The sequence below is a fragment of the Cataglyphis hispanica genome, chromosome 4, assembly GCF_021464435.1.
Source record: "Cataglyphis hispanica isolate Lineage 1 chromosome 4, ULB_Chis1_1.0, whole genome shotgun sequence".
Taxonomy (NCBI): Eukaryota; Metazoa; Arthropoda; class Insecta; order Hymenoptera; family Formicidae; genus Cataglyphis; species Cataglyphis hispanica.
Window position 1 is genome coordinate 209,276 of NC_065957.1, and position 23,838 is coordinate 233,113.

At 31.6% G+C, this 23,838-nt stretch overlaps 1 protein-coding gene across 7 annotated transcripts in view; it reads right to left on the minus strand.

The window, feature by feature from the left end:
- Positions 1–23,397, minus strand: part of LOC126848756 (alpha-protein kinase 1-like) — a 67,988-nt gene extending 44,591 nt beyond the window's left edge. For 3 of the 7 annotated variants that reach the window (XR_007687305.1, XM_050589907.1, XM_050589906.1), the window contains exons 1-2: positions 22,647–23,225; positions 22,484–22,581 (exon numbers count right to left, since the gene is read on the minus strand). Coding sequence is in view for 3 of the 7 variants with exons in the window: in XM_050589907.1 (XP_050445864.1) it covers positions 22,484–22,581; positions 22,647–22,689 (141 nt within the window). In the remaining 4 variants the exon portion in view is untranslated. Of the gene's footprint in view, positions 1–488; positions 706–1,674; positions 1,809–22,483; positions 22,582–22,646; positions 23,226–23,298 lie in introns of those variants that run through there. The other 4 variants (XM_050589908.1, XM_050589912.1, XM_050589911.1 and 1 more) reach the window with 4 other exon arrangements.
- Between the last annotated feature and the right edge of the window lie 441 nt (positions 23,398–23,838).

Consider the following 23,838-nt stretch of genomic DNA (forward strand, 5'->3'; position numbering starts at 1 on the left):
GCTTATGACAATAAAGGTATCTCGGGTATTCGTAGTCAATGATTCTCTCTCTCTCTCTCTCTCTCTCTCTCTCTCTCTCGTGGTAGCGACGACGCTGTAACAATGGTAACCGGTTTCTCGCACTGTTCGCTCCTTTTTTTCGATTTGCGGCTAACATGCAAGTCATCGATGGCAAAGATATGTATGACCAGCCTTTGATCGGACGAAAATAAAATAAAAATGGATTATGCAAGTGAATTATTTAAGTGTTTTTTATCTGTCGTATAATATTATAGTCGTCATGATCATCATGGGCATCCTGCGAATGTGATGAGACAGAGCGGGGGACCGAGACTAGAAGCAAAAGTAAAAACTGAAAAAGATCTTATGCAGCACGAAACACATGAACTCTATGATATTAATGCTTATTCAGTACGAGCGAATGAATAATGGGCTGCTAGTGAAATACGTCGAGACATAAATATTGTATCTGGAGCGCTATATATTACCTGTATCGAATATATTATCCGGCGTGTTCTCTGTTCTCTGCTCCGCTAGCTCCTATCTGATTGAGATTGTTGCCATGGGAATGGTTGGACTTGCTCATTTGTTTGCGTCGTGGCGGCCATTTTCTGGTCACTATCACCGAGTCAATTGTGTTTGTTACGTGAGTGAGCCTCTCTCCTTGTCCTTGTTCGTCCCTTCGTTCGACACATAGATTTCTCTCTTGTGCATAAAGTATGAATCCATCTTTTTGTTTCTTTTTTTTGTGAGCGACGCTTACTTTAATACTTCCCCCTTCCCGGTTTTGCTTCCGAAATTATACGCACTTCACCAATGTAACGCGATAGAGAGAGAAAGAGAGAGAGAGAGAGAGAGAGAACTCCTTATCGATTTACTTTCGAGTTACACGCGACAAAATAGGAGAAAAAGCAAGGAGACTATTATTTTGCAAAAGATGTTCTCTTAATATATCATATTTCGATATTCGTTATAAAAGAGGAATACGCGCTACTTTGCGATATCGTTGCAGCCGTTGATTGATCTATTTACGATTTGTTCGCGCAATCTATGAAAATATTAAACTAAATTACGAGTTTACTTTCAAGGATTTTTAATACCGCATGAGAGGAGATCGATCCATGATTGAAATAGGACAATTATGATATAAAACTGTTATGTAGAAATTGGACAGTCGTTAAGAAGATAGCATTGGATGAAAGTGATAATACAAATATCAGCAAGGACGTCTGCAGGATTTTTTTTCAGCAGGGGGAAGGAGGGGGAGGGAGCGGCATGACATAAAATGTCACTCAAATTGATTGAAGTATATGCTTTGATATTTATACATCTCTTATTAATATATAATAGAATAATGATTATGAATTTTTTTTTCATTTTTCAGGCAAGGGGGGGCATGTGCCTCTCCTTGCCTCCCCCCCCTCTCCCTCTTGACGCTCATGAATATCAGCATTATATATTCCAATTTTAAGTACCGAATAATATAACTATCGCAAGCATCATTTATTTGAAATTGCAATTTGACATAAGTTTTCCCTCAATAATGCCCTCAAACCTGACCCCACAGCCTAATATCAATTCCCGCAATCGATAAGTTAAAATGTTCCTACTTTTTGGAAAAAAAAAATGTTTTGTGCAAACCTACTTTCTATTTTTTTTTTTCCATTTATTTACCTGCTTCTGTCGGCCTTACATACCGATTCCTCCCATCTTCGCATATTCTCTAGCACGACGAAACGTAATCATTTGCAATCCCGCGTAGAACCGCTTTGAAACTTCCTCGAAGGAATTTATTAAACTTTGACTAAGTCGCTTTACAAAGTTTCACCGTCGGGGGAAGTCGGCGGGGCCGAGGCCGAGACCGGGACTTGGGTAGAGCGAGAGTGGAGGGGCAGCCGATCGAGCTGCGACGAGAGGAAGCGGCAAGTGCGGGGGTGTCGAGGTAGAGAAGAACCGACGATGAGAGCATAGGCAAGGAACGATAGTGATGGGATGAAGAGAGAGAGAGAGAGAGAGAGAGAGAGAGAACGCGGGAAAAGATGGAGGTGCTGGTGGAAGTGGAGATGGAGGAGGAAGAGGAGTAGGAGAACTGGAAGTGAAAGAGGAGGAGGAGAAGGAGGAGGTGGAGGAGGAGGAGGAGGAGGATGAGAGAAGTTACTTTCCCGGAGAAATAAAAGTTAATAGAGTTCTCTACCTCCTCGTATTCCACCTCTTTCACTGCTTCACCATCGTACAACTTTCACGAAAGTTATTATATCTTAATTTACTATTGGGCATTATCTGGAATTTCTCCGACGTTTCCGTTTTAATGCGCCGCAGGATATAAGCAGAAAGTATATTGTTCTTTCGTATGATTGAGAGAAACAAAAGTACTTTTATCATGCTGCTTTATTGTACTACGACTATGAGTATATGAAAAGCGAAGAGTAGGGATAAGAAAAAGATAGTATAAAAAAATTAATGTATCCATTATATACTCAAATTAATAAAATACTTCAGGAACATTAATATTACACCGTGCAAGATCACAAACGAGGACACACTTGAAAGTCGATATTACAATAGCGAATCATATGTTTTAAAGTCACAAGCATCGATCCCACGCATGATTTTAAAAAATATTATGGAAAGAGCACTTCACAATATTTATGTAGTCAACATAAATTTACAAGCGTTAGTAGATTTATTTTATCATAAAAATTGTATTATATCGTTATATAAAAAACTGTATATCGCAGATAAAATACGTTTGTAATTTTATTTTTCTCAATTATTTTAATCTCCATTATAAATAAACTGCGAAATGCAAAATTTAATAATGTAAAAACGTAAAAAAATAATGCTTACACAAAGACAATTTGAAAATTACATTATTTAAATGCATCTGCAAATATTTGCTAAACATTTTCTACAAATGAGACATTTCGCAGTAAAATGAAAAAATTCATCCGCTTGGTATTTTTCAATAAGTTTCTTTGACCTCAATATTGTAGCAAGCTTCGATCGTCAAAAATATGAATATTTCCGGTACGGTAAATATCTGGAAATTATATTGCATTAAAAAAGAAAGTGCATCGACTTTAGAATAATATATGTAGACGATACCTTGTATAAAGGGAAGATAGTGGTAAGGGAGTCGATCCATTCGATTTGAATTAATTCAGTTCACGATTATTTCTGCATATTAAGATGTATGTTATAATTTGATTACACACATGTCGCAAAAAACAAATAGCTAAAAGCCGAATAATATCGAGTCGAATAAGCCGATGAACTGTGATCCTTCTTTTCCCCTAATATCAACACTCCCCTTGTCCTGATTAGTAATATCTTCTTTTGTCGATGCAGAATACAATTAAAATATTAGCCACAAAAATCGGTATCATTATGTCCAGTACATATGTTATAAAATTACCAATTTGTTGTCTATCTCTGTTATATGTGTGTGTGTATTTTTATTTATTTATTATTATTTATAAATTATATAATTCACCAAGAAGACATTTACAGTTGAAGAATTCAATTTAGTATATAAACATATACGCAATATTTATGTACAAATTAAAGTTTCTAATTAGTAAACTAAATAAACGGATCAAGTTTATATTAGTTCGAATAAAGCGTAATATTAATTGCTGAAAAATAGAAATTGAGGATATTAATTAGTAACTATATTAGTGTTCCAATATTTCTGCTTAAACATATTTTAAAAACCTCGATAAATCAATATTTTTCAAGTTGTATGTGCAATAAGAAATCATAAAAACATATAGTAGTTTTGATCTTTGAAAATATCAAAGAGTTAAACTAGTAATATGAGTTTGCTAATTTTTTAATTAATTATACTGAGAGAGAATTTATATATACATGCATTTCTACTTATCCTACGCGTGTAATTGTACATGTAGTTGACTGTGGTATGTATATTCATAAATCCACAGACAAGGTACGTAAATATCTGGGTTACAAAGTAAGTTGTATTCCAAGCCAACTAACAATATAAGTTACGATTAAACTTCTGATTTATTATAAAAAATTTATTTCTTCGAAAAAAGAATTGTATATAATAATTGTATGTATGTAATCTAAGATATATATTTCTAAATTATTTATAATTTATTTATATTTCACACAGTATATTTACAGTAATATGTACCGATACGCATTTTAAATGAAAATATTATAGTGTTATATATATATATATATATATATATATATATATATATATATATCCAATAAAGCTTTTAAATATATTTGCGTATTCCTTATTTTGAAAATAAATTTTCCAGATTCAAAATCATGCTAATATGGCAATACATTTATTCAGAGTGCGTTACAAAATTGTAAGAAAAAATACATAATTAAGAAAAAAATAACATGGAGTTTAAAATTTGCATTAAAAAATTAATTTAAAAAAATAAAATCGTATAAATCTATATCATTTCTTTATTTATTATTATTTTTTTTAATAAATAACTTGAAAAATATCTAATATACTCGAGTTAACTGGGTCATTTTATATATAAATACTAAAAATAAGCATTGTTATAATTATACTTCACCATGTATATATAAATTTGTATGCAAAATGTGACCCATAGGTTATATTACCGTATGTAATATATTATATCATGTATAAGAACTTTTCTTTTTAATATATGCACCGTACTACTATCGCACCGAAAGTAGGTTATCGAAAATGAATTGCAGTAAAAGGATGCATGTAAAACATACTTGAAACACAACCTACGCGTGATTTACGTTACAATGATAAAGATGAAATAATTTTCACATTATCAGTAACAATATAATAATAGTTTCGTTTTTGTATGTACTTTGTGTGTGCATGTATATGTTATATATGTATATATACATATACATATAACATTCTTGAAAATTGACATTCGATATTAACACTTGACATTAAAAATTGACATTTAATATTAATATTCTTGAAAGAATAAAAAAATTGATAATATATAGATATAAATATATGTTCAGTTTGACATTATTTTTCAATTATAATCAGTTTTGTCTTTTATATATATATATATATATATATATATATATATACACACACACACACACACATATATATGAACACTTGTTCACATTTCATATTCTTCTATCTCAATCTATCTCAATTTTTAATTCATCTATCGGAAAATTACAATAAAACAAAAATATATTTAACATTCATTAACATAATGAAAATATATATTGTATTTAAACAGCATTAGAGCCAGGTTTGCATGTCGTTCTATACCTCGCAATCCGCGTTACTTCGTATACCACGCGCATTTTCATTATGATCGCAAAGTGAAAGTAGTCAAACGGGATTATTTCAAACAGTAAGCGGAATATAAAATATACGAAAGATTCGAACGACAATGAGACCCATATAAAACGCCTTCTACGCTTTAGCATTTATTCACGTTATTTGTTTTATGTGGTTCTATTTATATGAGGCTTATTTGGATTTGCGTGATGGAGATAAGATAAATTGAGATTCTTTGTAATTGCTGCAGCAATATCACCGAATAATGTCACGATATTTGACAATATATAATGCTACGCATTTAATAATTTCTTTTTTTATTCATCCTTCTCAGTTAATGTTTTATCCTTCTCGGCTACCTTTCTCTGCATCTGATTTATCGCTATAAGTTATAATATTTGCGTCACTATTGTATGGTAATACGTATAGTAAAAAATATGTTAATGGTTGCCATAAAGGAGATATATAGCGTACATATATGTATGTATATGTGTGTATGTGTGTGGTGTGTGTATCTCATATATTCCGCGCCATATACCCAGTGACTATATAAACTCTGTAATATATATCACCCGTACTTCCCCTCTTTCCACTATTCTACGTCCCGAAAAACACTTAATGGTCTTGCGGCAAGTTTTAATGCGATATACGGAATATTTCCATGTATCATGGCTAGTTCGTTTTTGCTCAATGCGCCTTGCGAAAATCGCTACGATATCGCTACGATAGCGTAAATCATAAATGTAACTGTGTATTTGAATTGTAACAAAGATGATAACATTAATTTATATGATATCGATATTATAATTGAAGAGCTTACTTATCCTCGATTTCTGTTGCGTATGTCTGCCTTCAGCAGTTGATAACGTAGATTGTATTCTATTCATGCTTGCGTTTTTGGCAATCACATTGTAGACCTTGATATCTGTCACATTTTTGCCGTTAATATCTGATATAGACAGATTTTATTCAATATTTACTGCATATTTGCTGCCACGACGTAATAGCGAATAACGCTCAATTTTTGCTCCATTTTCTTTATTACAACATGTATATCGACAAACCGTGCTGCAAGAAATTAAATTTGATAAGGACGCAGCATACCGGAATTCGTTGCAGTCATAATTAAATTTGCTGGCATACTACTATTTTGTTATCTGGGTATATGTAACAGCGCATAATACGATTACATATTTTACTAAAACATTTATGTATATTTTTCTTAACATGATTATGGCGTATATATAACTTTTATATGCATGTAAATGTGTGTGTGCATGTATACAGTGCATGTATATACACATTTAAGTAAGATATATACAGCAAGATATATGGATACTTATCAGTATGCAAATCCTATTTAAAACTAACTTACGTCATAAATAAATAAATATCTATCAGGCAGAATTTCTTTTTCTTATTTGATTACAATGCTAGATAATAAGAAAAAAATTCTGCCTGATAGATATTTATTTATTCACGATGTTAAATAATTTTAGATAGTATTTAGATAATACTGCATACTGATAAGCATCTATTTGCGTAATCATTAGTAATTTTGTTATCTATAAAGTATACGAGTAATGAATAAAGTGTACGAGTTGAAAATGTTATGTATATAATATATTATCCATATATAATATATGGATATCGTATCGGTCTTTTGCGATTATTATCATTTATCGTTCGTGTTTGTAGAATTATTATTATTAGAACGTGATTTGCAAGTGGAGCTAGAAAGCGTAAGTAAACTGTTGCTAATACAGATACGAGCGCGCCAATTTGATTTCAGATCTCATAGTGGTTCCAGCTTTAGATTAACAAGATAGTATGTAAATATTTTACATATCTATAAAGTATAATTTTAATTATAAATGATATAGAGGATGTTTTGTGTGAATTATTAACTTTGATCGTCTTAGATTTCACTTAATAAAAGTCTGATTTTAGATTTACGCCTATCTCTGTTACGATTAGCTCAAACGATTCAAGAGGTGGGAAAAAAAAATATGGTTCAACGACATGGTCATTTCTTCAAAGATCGGATCCAATCTTTTCGCATATTGATTATACTAATCATATTCCGCGTTATTTCTCAATCTCATCTGACCACCAATAGTAGCCCCGTGTAACATTAATGGAAACTCTGGTATTCAACCCTTTTACTGGTGCTATCCCCTTCCGTTGTACCCGCTGTTTCTCATTTCCCCACCTTTTCTTCTCTCCCTACCTCGTTTCTACCATAACTTCAACAATTCCAATAGTCGTTAATCTGTCGGAAACTTTCGGAAAACTTGCCGTTATTGCAGGTAGATGGGCGGGACCGCGTACGAATTGGATGAGAGAAGAAGAGAGAGTGGGAGATGAGAGAAAGGTAGAGGAGAGGAAGAGGCGCAGTGGGGAATTGGAGTCTGACTGTGTAAGGAAGAGGATGGTTCAGGAGGGTGGTTCCGGGTGCCACCCCCTCCCCTCAGATGGGTGTTATAGGGGTGCAGGATGGTAAGTTAAATAAACTTGTTTAGTTTCGCGGAAAGTTCTGCGCGGCCATTGTATTCGACTGCCGTGCTACCGAGTTTGCTGCGAAAGTTTCGGATAGGAACGAACTCACTTCCCCATTATGCTTTATTTGCTTGTTTTGCTGGTCCGCTGCATCGCTCCATGCCGAGCCAAGCCGAGTCACGCCGCCGAGTTATCCTTATGACATTAGATATGTGCGAATCAATCTTAATTGTACGAATCAAATATATGAATTATCGAAAAATTTTTCAAGCATTTCCTTTATTCCTAAACAGAACCAAGTCATCTAAAATATAACTCTATGATGACACATTTTTTAGACAGACGTCTTTCAATGAGAACTTAAAGTCGACGAAAACATAGGAAAACAAAGATAATAAACGTCTAATAGACGTCACATGTCCCACTAAAAGTCATCCTGTAGCCTTAAATCACGCGATGATTCAAAGATGACAATGGACATCTTTCAGTTGAATAATCTTGTTGTTTATTATGTTTCAAAATTTAAATTATTTTATTAAATAAAATGTAATATAATTATGTATTTTATTTAATATCAATAAATATGAGATGTACAAATAAAGGAATTAAAAATAATTAAATTTAATTATTTTTAATTACTTTAATTGTAAGCAAGAAAACTTTGGGCTGCTGTGTGGAATTATGTATTTTAATTTGCACTTTAATTCGCATTTTAACGTTTTAATACAATATTTGAAAAGATATACTAAAATTGTGTATATACTAAAATTAATTTAATTAAATCTGTTATTCAATATGATTGATAAAATAAAAATAAAAATACTAAAAATATATATGATAGAAACCATTCAAGTGTTAAAACACTCACAAATTGAAATTCTCTAAAATAAGAATGAGTAGTATCAAAACTGGTTAATTAGCAGAAACCTAAGCAAAGATACAAAGAGAAAGTACGACACTGAAGAAAGAAGGCGATGCAACGTGACTGTTCGTGCTGCAGGTGGTAGAGATGCTGCGATGGTAAAGTGACCTTGGCAGTCAGGAATCCGGTCTGACAACATGCATCGACACAAACCACTGGCGTAAGAATTCCCTCGTCCATCCGTCTATGCGTCTTCTATCCGTTTATTCATTCGCGATGGCACTACCTCACGATTGATACATGTTGAATAAATATTCCGAACTATAACTATAATATAACAAGCAAACAGAGAGAGAGAGAGAGAGAGAGAGAGAGAGAGAGAGAGAGAGAGAGACAGAGACAGAGAGACAGACAGAGAGACAGAGATAGAGAGAGAGAGAGAGAGAGAGAGAGAGAGAGAGAGACAGACAGACAGAGACAGAGAAAGAGAGAGAAAGCTTTACTTTTTTTTTTTTTAATTACATGTATAAAAAACACAACTAGCTTTTGATATAATATAATATATTATAGATATATCAAATAATTCTGCAAATGTGTAGGATATTTAGCGTGAAATATCACGCGAATCTATTTACTAATGCTTAGAAGGACGATCTAATTTTTATTCATATCTTATTATAAATGTCGATAAAACTGTCACATATTTTATTAACAATTGCACAATTGTAAACTATCATTGCACTAATTAAAAAGGGAAATTATGACAATTCTATTATGATGTCGATAATTATACACGCAACGAGGTCACGCGCGTCCTGCATTTGCACGCATTCGCTATAGACCCGACTAGTTAGTTCTCTTTCGCTCTCATTCGTTATTCTACCTATCATCCAGTTTTTAAACGTGCTACGGCTTACTGAAATTTCCATCGTAAGCTTACGTGACTATAGTTGTGTATACACAAGTTGACCTGGACGAAAGAAAACAAATGAAGCACGCGCCCGATCTGTGTAAGTTGAATGGCCTTAAGAACTCAGGTGCATGCACCAGGTGTTTGTCGTTCTGCCAGTAAATGTGCGAACGAACGATATGAATCAAACCGATATCAAAGAGCTAAAGAGAAAGAGAAGGAGAAAGAAAGAGAAGGAGAAAGAAAGAGAAGGAGAAAGAGAGGAAGAAGAGAATGAGAGATTTAATTTAAGAAGAAATTAAATCTCACATATATACATATATACATATATGTATATATGTACATATAATTGTACATATATACATATAATTGTAAAAATTAATTGCGTTATAAAAAAGCAAAATCTAAATGTTAGAGAAAAATGAAAAAAACATTTCATTTCTTTCGGTGAGATCATGCTCTGTGCTTGACGAGAATTTGAGTTTGAGATATTTGATTATTACATAAATCACATATACAGGCATCACACAATAAAATTTGAAAAAAATCTATATATCGCAATAATTATTTTTCGATTTAATTAAATGTGTGCTTCCTATCATCATATAAAAGGGAATGTCATAAATATATCGATATACAATCCTATAATGATAATGTTGATATAGATCAAACAGTGATAAGTAAAGTAAAGATAAAGTTTCACATTGATTCATAACAACGTAAATTTTTGAATGATTTTAATCGCAAAACATAAGAGACAAAGAGAGAGAAAGAGAGAGAGAGAGAGAGAGAGGAGAGGAGAAGGAGAGCGGGAGAGATATCATAAACTTTCGTATTTAAAAATGGAGTCAAATTTTAAAATGGATCGAATTGCTTTTAATATCGAGTTATTTGTTGTTTTAGAATAGCTAATGCTCATGTTCAAATATAAGATTATTCGAGACGTATTATTGAATATAGAAATCGGATTAGCAAACACAGAAAAATCTTTTCAATAATTGAACAATAAAAAAACAGTATAACAATAAAAAACAATAAATGAACAAACTAATCAAAATTGTATACAGCAGTGCATAACCATGTCTAATTAGGAGAAGCATTACTGTAGAATATTTTAATATCTCATAGTGTCTCGTAATACCTCATAATGTCTATTATTAACGTTCTAAGAAAGCGAAAAGAAAAGAATGCCTGCATTTATATATCTTGTACACTTCGACGATCATGCTCTGAAACTTTTAAAGGTGATTCTGAATACATATGTAATTTGTATAAAATAATTAAAATTGTTAGGCATATAATCTATATAGATTTTTAAGCTTTCTAAGATTTTTACAGCTTATAACATTTCTAACATTAAATTATGTTTCATATATACTGTGTTCATTTTAGTAAATATAATTATCTATAAGCTTTTTTACAAAATAATTTTTTCTTAATTTAACAAAATTTTTCTTTTATCGCACACGTGAATTCGATTTTGATAATTTATGATACAATTTAACTTATGGTGCTAATCTGCTATTTAAACCGCATTGATTGCAAAAATTTATAGTTCCTTTTTTTAATACTTAAAGATTACTAAAAATATTTAAAAAATTTGAGAATTATGAAAATTTGAGAAATATCCATTTCTATAGTGATATACTCAAAAATATGTTTTCTCGAATTTAAAATATATATATATATATATATATATATATATATATATATATCATTTAAAAAAAAAAAAGTGTGAGAAAAATATTGTTAGTTATTATTTAGAGTCAACTATTTTAATAATCATGATATTCTGCAAAAGTTTGCTAATTATTTATGTGTGATACTTGAATTTAATTTCGACAACGTAATTTTCGTCAACCGAAAACTAGCTGGGGAAAGGAAAGTTGAGGTTGATAGACGGAACAGATAGGCAAAGATGATTTTAAATGAGCTGGAAGAAGGTTAGCGGTTGAACAGCAGCTGGGAAGCAGACCTAACCACCTACTGGCTCTGTTCATCACTTTGATCGTTCCTTAAGCATGGTTTACACGATGCTTTTTTTAGTAGCTACTAGCATGCCAGTTTGTTAGCAACTACATAATAAAAAAAGCAGCGTTTATTTCGAACTGCTAGTAAACTAGCATGCTTCTTTTTCTCTTTTAATTAGCAATGATAATCAGATTAAAACATTTTAATTTTGCTAGCTGCTAGCGCAAGCATGCTAGGAGCTAATAAAAAAGCATAGTATAAATCATACTTTAGTTAGTCTATGATTTTCTAATCTATACTAGAAAAAAAATCTCATAAATTGAAGAAGGGTAAAGCAACACGCTATTAATGTGTCGTAATAATTGACAGACAACGTGACGTTTTTAACACATACTCTATAGCGAGAATCGATTGTCTATAACTTATTTTGGTACTAAAAACAGGCAAACAATAATTTTTTTTTTATTTTGCTTCGCGCAAGTGAAAGACAAACATGGCGCAACAACATTTAGTGTATAGTGGTATTTATTCAACATTGTAACATTTTTTTTCAAAATATTTTTATGTTATCATTAAAAAGATAGCAACAAATTCTGATATACTTCATTTTTTTTTCGATTCGAGCGCTCTGTATATTTTTTCATTAGGAGAAGAGGCTAGCTTAATGTCAAGTCAATTCTCCTCTTGCACCACTTTGAACATAAATTCCTGAAATGACTCGAGCAACATAATCTATGAAATTTTAACAACAAATTAACTCCTAATAATTTAATTAACGTAGTGTTTTATTTGGTGATGTTGGGAAGCTTAGGAAAAACATAAAACGCGAATTACGTCATCTATAATCTGTTTTTGTTTAAGTTGCATAAATTTCGCATACAATTATTAAACTTTTATTAGATGGCATCTCGTTAGTATAATACGATCTTATTTTCTAATCACTTCGGTATTTCAAGTTAACACATAACTCGGGAAGCCACAACTAATCATTTTTTTCTTATTTTATGCAAATAAATGCAGAGTACGCTTACAGTCATTCACAGTAACATTTGAATTGGTTAGTAGTTAAACGGGATCATGATGAGATTTGCGGCAATATAGGTAACGCAAGGCAGAAAGGGGAGTTTTCGCGGTCAACCGCGTGCCACTGACAAAATCATGAGCCACTTGTTGATCATCCGATGACCAACCGAGTACTGCCGTTATTCCAGAAAGCCGCTAATTGGTTGGTTAATTCATCTTGTTGTAACTTTATCACAATGCAAAAAACGTACTTTTATTTATATTAGGAAAATCAGCACAATTATTAATTTTTGACAAAGACTGGTTGAATTTATGTTTATGTTTCACACATATTTCAAAAAAGATAAATGGTTACGCATCAACTATTACACAATGTTTTTTTTTTAAATATATTTAAATAATAAAAACTTTATTTCAATTTCAAACATCTTTTTGAAATGACTAATATTCTTTGACATCATAACTCTCTTAAAAGCTTTTTAAAGACAAAGTAATATAATTTTTAGAGGATCCATAAAAATTATTACAAAAAAAAATATTATTGTTCAAAGATAATTTAAAATAATAATATATATATATATATATATATATATATATATATATATATATAACTAGAGCATCTCAAATCAATAATTTATAAAACATTTCATAATTTATTTTGGCAGATTATAATATGATACCTATTTAATCTTGTAAAGTATTTATTCTTTCTCTAAAATAGTTGATAAATTTTTTATAAATTAATATTATAAAATCATAATTTTATATTTATCTATATATAAGTACAGCATTGTTTTTGTAATTATATATCTTTTCTGAAAGGTTGTATCTCCCGTAAAGAGCGAAAGAGAATATCGGAGATTGTTGCCAACGAGGAAACTTGAAAGTTTCGGGCTTCAAAAGGACATTCATTGTCTGTCTTTATAAATTTCGTATAATTCTAATAAAACTTTGAACAATACGTTTGTCATGACCTAATTATTTTCGCATTAATTATTAACACTTGCGTGTTAAGAACAATAATGGAGTTTACTTGATTATATATTTACAAGATGTTATTGAAAATTTTCCGGACTTATTCTATAAAAAATGTTAGACTTATTTTATTTACAATTTGCCTCTATCCTCTTCGAAGTAGGTGTCCTTGTGATTTTATATAGCGACTCCAGCGCTTCTGTCAAATTTTCTCTGGAAACTTTTTTGTTGTAACGTGTCTTCTACGATTCGGTTTTAATTTCTTATACTGTTTCGAAACGTTGCCCTTCGAGCTTCAATTTCATTTTTGAGAACAAAAAGAAGTCGTAAGCTAAATCTAACGACAGTCCTCACAAACGATTTTTGCATTGTTGTCAATATTTTCGCGGGTTGTGCTGGTGAGCGGCCATCCTATGTGCTTCTCGTCTTCGACCAACATTCGGCCCTTTTTGAATCGTGCATGCCAAGCGAAACACTGTATATGGCTTAGAGTGTCATCTCTAAAAGTCTGACGAATCAAGAGTCTCGATTTTCCGAGTTTGACATAAACTTTTGGTCAAAACGTTTGTCGAAGACGACAAACACACAGGATGATCGCGCATCAGTACAATCTCCAAAAATGTTGAAAAAAATTGCTAAAATCGTTCGGACAAAATCGTGAGGACTGTTGTCAGATTTAACCTCTTGTGACTTCTCTTTGTTCCCAAAGATAAAACCTATAGCTCAAAGAACAACGTTTCGAAATGGTACAAGAGATCGGAATCAAATCGCAAAGAGTACTTCACACGCTACAGGAAAAAGATTTCCAGAGAAAATTTGAAGCATGGTAGAAGCGCTGAAGTGGCTGCATTAAGCCACAAGGAAACTACTTTAAAAAAACATAAAGACAAATTGTAAATAAGGTAAACCTAACATTTTTTATAAAGTCGGAAAATTTTCGATAGCACTTCATATATATATATATATATATATATATTATATACATATATATCTGATTTTTTTGACGAGTTTCTTTATAGGTTTGTGTAAGGCTGTTCAGTCATAATACCTTGTTCAGTATGTGGAAACCGTTTTTGCAGTCAACTAATGAGGATAAAGTCCAAATGCAAGCGAAAAAGCCCAAAGTCAAATTTCTTTGCTTGCAGATTTTCGCAATCCTGAGTTCACGGTTTCCGCATTAAATGTTCCTGTTTATTAAATTTAAATTAAAATAAAATTATGTACTGTATATCATATATTCTAGGCTATAACAAAAGTAATTATATATTTTTATATTAAATTTCATCTCATCTTATTTGTTGTAAAATATTAATTATCGTAAAATGCGAATACATAACAAAATATACAATTTTATCTAAAATGTTTTTGGAATATCCGAATAACCGGATTCTCAGATTTAGATATTGACAGGACTAATTTATATCTGGGAACGATTTTTTAAGTTTTAACGCCATCGATACACATTAGCTTGCCGCGTATATGGATCGATTTGCTACTGATTCGTCAGCATTCAAAAATCAATAAGCTCGGCGTCTCGACCGCCTTTCTTTCAATATTCTTTCACAAAGTAATAAATCACGTTCGACGAATGTTCGATATTTTCCATTATCTTTCAAAAGTCAAATTCGATAAATCTCACATATAATGCAAAAAATCATCCGCAAAAATTAGAGCAAAACGAATTTATATCGTTTTATTAAATCCATTAAAATTAAATAATCAAATTTTTTTTTAATAACATGCATACATACATGTGAGTTTAAATATTTTAAATTTTTATTACATTTATTTTCCACAAAAAGAATTTATTAATATATATTCAAGCTAATATAAAATTTAAATAAAGTTTTATTATGTTGTAATTTTTATAAATATATATATATATATATATATATATATATATATATATATATATTTATTTGCGGCCATTGATCTCTATTAATCAATTATAAATTGACTGTGTTGACTCTCATTTTTCTTGGAATAGGATAAAGAATTAATATAATTGAGTAGACCTTTTCAAAATAACTAGTGCGATGGCGATTAAATCATTCGATGATGCAATTTTAACGCTCAAATGATATCACCACACATGTACACAATGTGCTAATATAAAATACACACACCATTTTACTTCGTTAACGCACGGCGTTTACTTCGGAAATGAAATTTTGATTGAGATTAAGAGCTTACAATTGACGCATACATACACGGCCGGAATTCGCGAAAGGAATTTAATTATCGATGAATAGCAAAACTAAATTACGTAAATAATTACTTGTTACCTCGCGCATACTCATGCGACTGGAAATAGTGTAGTTGATGAGATTAAGCGCGTTCGACCAGCATGTTTCAATGTTTTCATTTACATAGGAGTTGGCATATTCGATTCTTTTCGAAATATGTGTCCCAAATAACACATTATCACGTATAAATGATGGCGGATAGCACGAACAAATTCTAAGAGAAATCCAAATTTTTATTTTAATAATAATCGAACTTCAATGTTTTGTAATCATTCTGAAAATAAATCAATTTCAATCGAAAAATATTCTCATTGTAATACAAAAATAAAATATCATGAATAATACAAGATAATTTTCTATAGACATATCTAATTTTAAATACTTTTACAATATCTATTATATTTTTCTATCTAATAACACCAACTATGTATATAAAAAATTTTATTTTACATTTTATCTAAAATAGCACTGTGTCTTCTCTCTGTTCTCCCTCTTTTCTCCTTCTTTTTCTCTCCCCTCTCTTCCTTTCTTTCTTCCTCCTTCCATCCCTTCCTTCCTCTCTCTCTCTCTCTCTCTCTCTCTCTCTCTACATTTTTTTTCCTTTTTCCTTTCTCCCTTCTTTCCTCTCCCTTTTCTTCTTTCCCTTTCCTCTTTCCCTCTTCCTCTCGATATACAGATGTATTAAATCTTGTAAAAATTTCAAATATATTGTATTCTTGGTTTCTTTTCGTTATATTGCATCATCATAATCGCAAAATCTTATTATGCTTATTTAGTTTCATTAAATATTATAAGAGTAATATTTGCGTCTGATGTTTGATATACACGTAACATTATGATATGATATCTAATATATATATAGTAGCTTGAATAGATCAAGTACATACCAAAATAATCATCGATATATCAAAAGAATACGCTACCGAAAGTCTCATCTATTTTAAAGTATAATTTTCCTATAGTTTTGTAATTATTTATACATTATTGCAATAATGCATAAAAAGTGTTCAAGAAAATTCTTTTTAAGTTTATAATCTTTAAAAAAAGAGACTTTTATGTAGTCAGATGCTGATAGATTCTGAAGTTTCTGAGAAGTTAGCGCCAAACCTTATTTCCAAAGTTTGATCAACAGTTTTATTTGCAACTGCAATAATTCTACAATTTCTCATAGGTTTCAGATAAAGTTTTATCAATTTAGCTAAAAAAATCACATCTGAAAAAATAAGATATTAGTTTATTTTATTTATTATTATATTTTTCGTAGCATTTCACTTTTTGAAAAACATTATTTCAGCTATGGAATTCTATAATTCTCGAAGAATTCTATAATTTTTGCTGTGCGTTTTAACAAAAATTCCAGCCTTCGCATATTTTTAAACAATTTTTAATCTCATCGTTGGAACTTTATTTTCGAGAAATATGCTGTGTGCCAGCTATGTCCATCACTGTTTTGGCGAATCTCGATATTTCTCACATAGTTTCAACAGTTCCAAGTTATAATAGTTTCGGCTCTTTCATATTTTTCAAGTAGTTTTTTTAACATCTTAACGGTTTACATTTCATTTTTGAAAACTATGTAATTCTAATTATATCCGTCTTTTTTAGCAATTCTTGAGTTTTTACAGTTTTAATCTAATATATTTTAACACACAATATTTCTAATCTTTATATATCTTTAAACAGTGGCAAGAAAATTGAAAATTTCGACACGATTATCTTTTATTATCTTATACAGAATATATTGTCCATATCTAACACATGGTTAAAAAAAGTCGTCTGGAATAATACATATCTGTGTATTATATTTTTTTCAAATATCTATACAATTATATTTAGTTATTTAAAAAATATTTACAACATTCGTCAATGCATTTCTTAATTTTTCAGATGCAATTTGAGTTTTTTCTTACTCTTTCTTAATCATCCGTTAAAATTAGTCGATAAAACTTTAATATGACGAAGTTTTCAAACTTGTCGCCATACTAAGCTAGAGTAAAGCTCTTATAATAATTTATTCGACGCATATATAACTCTAATTTTCAATTTCGATGAACAAAATTACTTAAATACACACGATTTCATTTACAATTGAAATCATTTGCTATCAAAACTGTATCGGTATGATAACCTATTTTAAAAGAATAATTTTTATAATAAAATTTCAATAACGAATAAATTCTACATATATCGATTGCATCGAGAAAAGGCTGGTAATATATTCTATAATTTATAAATTGTATTAGTTATAATATGTGGAAGTATATATATACGGTATCACATAACAGAAACATACTAGAATGGATCATAAACTTCCTGTGTGTAAGCAATGTAATTAACTTAAATAAACTTTCGTTATTATACGTTATTTAAAATTGCACAAGAAAAATAGTCTGTAAAAATATTTTCGCTTAATAAAAGGTCTTTCATATAGTCCAGTCGAGAGAATAATTCTTTATACAATTTTAAATAATATCAATAACAGAAGTTATACGTGCCTTTAGAAATTTATGATATATTCTAATATTTATTACCTACTTTACACAAAAATGTAAATTATTATAACGATGAATCTCCAACCGCAAGCGATATTATTTCCAAATACCATAAACCGCCGGCAGAATAAGAAGACGGCACTATTATGCGAAGAAGATGACGCATACATTGCATAACCCGGTTTCATTTGGAATACCAACTTTACGAAATATAATTTAATAAAGACGTAGTGTGTGTGTCTCTCTCACTGCAATAAACTTTTGTATGATATTGCAGACAAATGCAAAGCAAGCGAATATTTTGATTTGCCATCAACGGTAACAAAGATTTCTAGAATTTACAGGAAAGACAATTAGTAATTAACAAAATCGTTTTAATCTTCACAGTAAATATTTGTGATACATTCTCTCTCTCTCTCTCTCCCCTCTCCCTCTCTCTCTCATTACTATTACTATAATATTTATATTCAATAATTATTATGAAATCTTGGTACAATAATAAAAGTGATAATATAATAATTTTGTATTATATGTATATTTCTCTCTCTCTCTCTCTCTCTCTCTCTCTCTCCATTTTTATTATTTTAATAATTTAAAAATTATTTCAAAATTTTCTATGTAATCAGCGTGTGTCTAAGTAAGTAACCCACGCAGAGAAATTCAATTACCCTGCGTTCGTTAAAACAAATTTACATTGTACTACTGCGATTGCGGATTTTAATTTGTTCTCTTCAATACGTGGATACATACACAAATGTATAAATACGTCCGCTCTCGACTCGCTCGCGCACGTGCGCGCACTTACATACATACTCATCTTGGTTTCGTGGTATATGTATATACGCGCACATGCTCTTTTATGCCCTTTCAATCTACGTTTATTCATTCTTTTATGGATACCAACCGGGCTCGCCTTTCATTTTGTTTTAACGGAGGAGGAGAGAACCGAATGAAAAGTTGAAACGGCCGGAGAAAAAGAGTAGAAATAAACGAACGAGAGAGAGAGAGAGAGAGAGAGAGAGAGAGAGAGAGAGAGAGAAGCTAAGAGGGGTGCGGAGGAAGATACATACAGAGAAAGAGGAGAGGGGAAGCAGGGAGACGAACGAAAAAGGTAAGGAGAAAGGGACGAAAGCGGGTGGCAGGTTGTTACTACCGTGGTATGGTTGGGGGTAGGGGAGGAAAGACTCGCTTGGAGGTGGAAGAAGAGTACATAAACCTGTAGAAATGTATTAGGTACCTACCTACGGGCGATATTACCCAGGGAAAAATTCTACTTCTCAAAGGGTCGACCCGAGTGCTTTTCAAAGTGGATTTTTGGAACGAGCTTGTCCGATCTTTCTTAAAAGGATCTCGCACATCGGAAGAGGAAAAATTGCACTAACTCGATGGCCTATCGATTTAATCGCCAACGCCGTGAGATGTCATGTTTCGATTTGCAAGATGTTTTTCTTTTTCAGATCAAAATAACATAAGGATTATATACTCAGTTAAACATTTTAAGTCAAACGATATGTGCATTGACATTCTATCAGGATGAAAGCAATTTGCGATAGGGATATCAAAATGTATGCAATGCTTAATGAAATATCGTGAATTGTTTTCTAATGCAAAGTTGTTGTAAAAATTATTTGTTCAAAATTTCTATGATGATGATGCATGATAAATAAAATATCGATGTAATAAATTATAGTTTGAAAATATTTCTCAATAAAAATCTGGATCCTATAGATTTATCATATAAATATCAAGATTGACATGAAAAATTGCCGAACGATTATTTGATTAGATAATTACTCGTATATATGAACATCGTGCGCAGATGAATCGTATTAATATTCGCCGTATTGCTTTATGCATAGCAAAAGATCCAATGGATGAATACACACGATTGGAAACATTGATCGTGCGATGCCAGACACAACGGTGTATTCTATAGAAGAGATTTAATTTAGACGAATATTTCAAATCTCTCTCAGATTGAACAGAGAATACGAACGTTGCATGTAATAGTGGTAGTAGTGCCGATTGCGATAGTGGTGGGTAGTAAAAAAAGAGAAAGACAAAGTGAAAAAGGAAAGAAAGCAAGAGAATCTTTTGTGGCACGAGTATTGAATAAGAGCAGAAATACAAATCATGAAAGCTGCCAACCATCAAATATCAAGGCATTAAGAGCATTTATTAAAATTAATAATTTTTTCATTACTGCTTATGATTCACGATTATTATATTTAATTAAAAAGTATTATGTCTATAGAACACGCAAGCATATATATATATATATATATATATATATATATATATATATATACACACATATAAAATATTAATTAAATGATTTGATGTTATCTTTCATTTTATTTAATATTTAATATTTTACCAGATGAATAGCAAATGAAAAAGCATATTTGAGTACTTTTTTAATTAATCAAGATAAAATCTTTTTACTTTTTCATCAGTTACTTTGAGCAATTAATGATAATAATTTTATATTTATGTATATAAATAAATATAATCTCATTAATCACTCACAAAATAGGCCAAAAAATATAAAAATATTTTATTTCAATAATTAAAAAATATTTAATAAGATGTGCTTTCTCTCTCTCAAATTTGCTATCCATCTATAAATTATTAAATATGATAAAAGATATTACACAAATATATATGTGCGCATGCGCACACGCAAATACATGCGCAAGCGCGCGCACATATATACACGCACCATATATATTGTGCATATATACAGAGGTCCCAAAACCACAGAATGTTCTTCTAATAACAGATATTCTTTAACCAAATTGAATACAATTTTTTTCTCAGTGGAAATATCAAGATTTCTCCATAATTTTCGAATTATAAGTGATTGAAAAAAAGGGCTTTTCACAAACTAAACTTTGTGGAGTTAAGAGATTAATTTAACTACATTTTTCAATTAACTTCAGATGGAATTCACGTTAATAGAGAATTTTAATTTAAAGTTACAAAGATATATGATATATAAATATATAAGGCAAAAATTGGAAACTTGTAAAAAATGATATTTCGCCTCTCTCGATATTTTCGCTGCAGACAAATAGTCTTTAAATTGGCGAAAAAATCTGAAAGACATCTGATGGTTTTGAAATGGTTTCTGCGTATATGTATATGTACAGAATATTTGAAAATTCCAATACAATAAGATTGCTCAAAAAATTAAGTAAAAATTTATGCCGTTTTTTTATTGCAAAAATACTTTTTTAAACATAAAGATTTAACTCCCTTAATCTAAACATGAGACTTGTTTAAAAAGTCATTTGTATCTGTGTATATGTGTATCTGTGAATTGCGTGGTTTAATTGCCGGATACTTCACGATTATTAAGGCTAGAGAAAAGATTAGCTGTTCGCATACGAGATCGCACAGTTACGAATAAATGGCTCTTTAACTAATTCTCATCATTGGTTAAACGCACATACACATGTATATAAATCTTCATATATGTATAAAAAACTACACCTTAGAAAAAATAATGCATGCAATTTCATTATTTTATTTTTCACCTTATCCCTTTATTATCCTCGATTTCTATACCTTATACATATATGATATGCATACATATATACATTCACACGTATATACACGTATACATGATCGATAATCTGTATGTGTCATATTATTTATACAGTTGTAGAAATTAACACAAATAAAAATAAAAATGTAAACCGATGCAGAACAATTCAGTCATTAGCAGTTTGATGTTTTCCGGAAATTATCGAATATAAAAATACTTATATATTTAAAAAAAAAAGTCTTATTTAACACAAGTAAAAATAAAAATGTAAATCGATACAGAATGATTTAGCCATTAGCTGTTTGATGTTTCTCAGAAATTATCGAATATAAGAAAACATTTGAAAAAAAAATCATATTTTGTAACAATATATATATATATATATATATATATATATATATATATATATATATATAATTGTGTTTAGCAATAGTGCGTAAAATAGTAACGATGTAATCCGATTCTCATAAATCAGAGCGCATCGTATAATCGATAGTTCACAGTCGTTTTATAAACTCGATAAAATATATATATATAGTTTTTTTATCGTTAAATCTTCTTGAAAAAACTACGCGCTTTAATTCGCTTTACTTTTCATTATCGATATTCTCTATATAAATTAGATAAATTTGCAAAATCAATTGGAAAACTTGTCACTATTAATGATCTGGACTTACCTTATAGGAATACTGGTCATACATTCTGCAAGATTCGAGATCGCTACTGAGAACGGAATAACCAGCATCCATACCGAGCCGACGTTTCTTCTCACCGCCTGGAACGAGTCTTTGTGAATGAAAAGCCATATATCACGCACAGACACAGTTTGACAACTAGTACCGAACAAACTGATCGCAATTGCACCGACTATACCGTCGCTCATCGTATGATTCGCTGCGTACCGACGCGACACGATGTGTCAGCCTCGTCTTATCACCACTCGATCCGTTTAAAACCCGCTTCGAACAGCGTACTCATCAATCGCGACGCGCGTAGTAGTAGCTCGTAGTGGCGCGAATGCAACAATTTAGAACTCGCGCGAATATCCTGCCGACCACGATATAGATCGAAACTTGCGCGACCCGATGCTTTTGACGATCGAGATCTAGATGTTTTCGATTATCGAGATATTTGAACGTCTTACCGCGAAATCGGCAAGTATTTACTATTTCGAGTTGAACGTTAGCAATCTTTAAAAAAAAAAAAATGACAGTGACAGCGCACTAATTACGTCGATCGAAAGCACCGAAAGTGGCGGTTATTATCTCCACCACTGTCGATCAACACGATCAGCTCGATGTACGCACGATTGAAACTGAACTGCCGTCGTAGCACGTGAACGCCGTCACTGGTCGGCAGGTGCTACGTGAAACGTCGAGTGCGACTCGTACAAGAAAGAACGACTACTAGCGACTCTGCGCGCGCGAACGAACGAGCGAGCGAGCGAACGACAGTGGTAGCGGCAATGGCAAACTATACAGTTGATGGTTACACTCTCGTGACGAGGACTCTTCGCTCCTTCACCGCGCGAGCGCGGGCGCGCGCGCGAACGCGGCTTGTATAGGCTTTGGGATGTGCACCTTGAGAGCCTGAGCGCACGGATTGCGAACGTTGTATAAATCGAGTGGTTACGCGGGTTAGGTTAGGTTAGATTATAGGTTGGGTTAGATAATATGTGTAAGGTTAGAGGGTTAGGTTAGGGTTTGAGTTAGGTTAGGTTGCGTGCGACATCGCGCGCTATGCGTTCTGCCGCGATAGTGCCGCGGGTACACAGAGCGCGAGGTGGCTCACCCCACCATGGAACTTGACGTTGCTACTTGTTCTATTCAACGCTGCTTTCTCTCTTTCTTTCTCCTTCCCTCCCTCTCCCTTTCTTCCTCCGCCCCTCTCACTCTTTCTTTGTATTTCTTTCTGTCCCCCTTTCTCTCCCTCTCTCCCTCTCTTCCTCTCTTTCTCTCTCTTTCTTTCTCTCTCTCTCTTAACCGTTCAATGTATACGTACAATCATCTTACTCTCTCGCGACTGCCCGTTT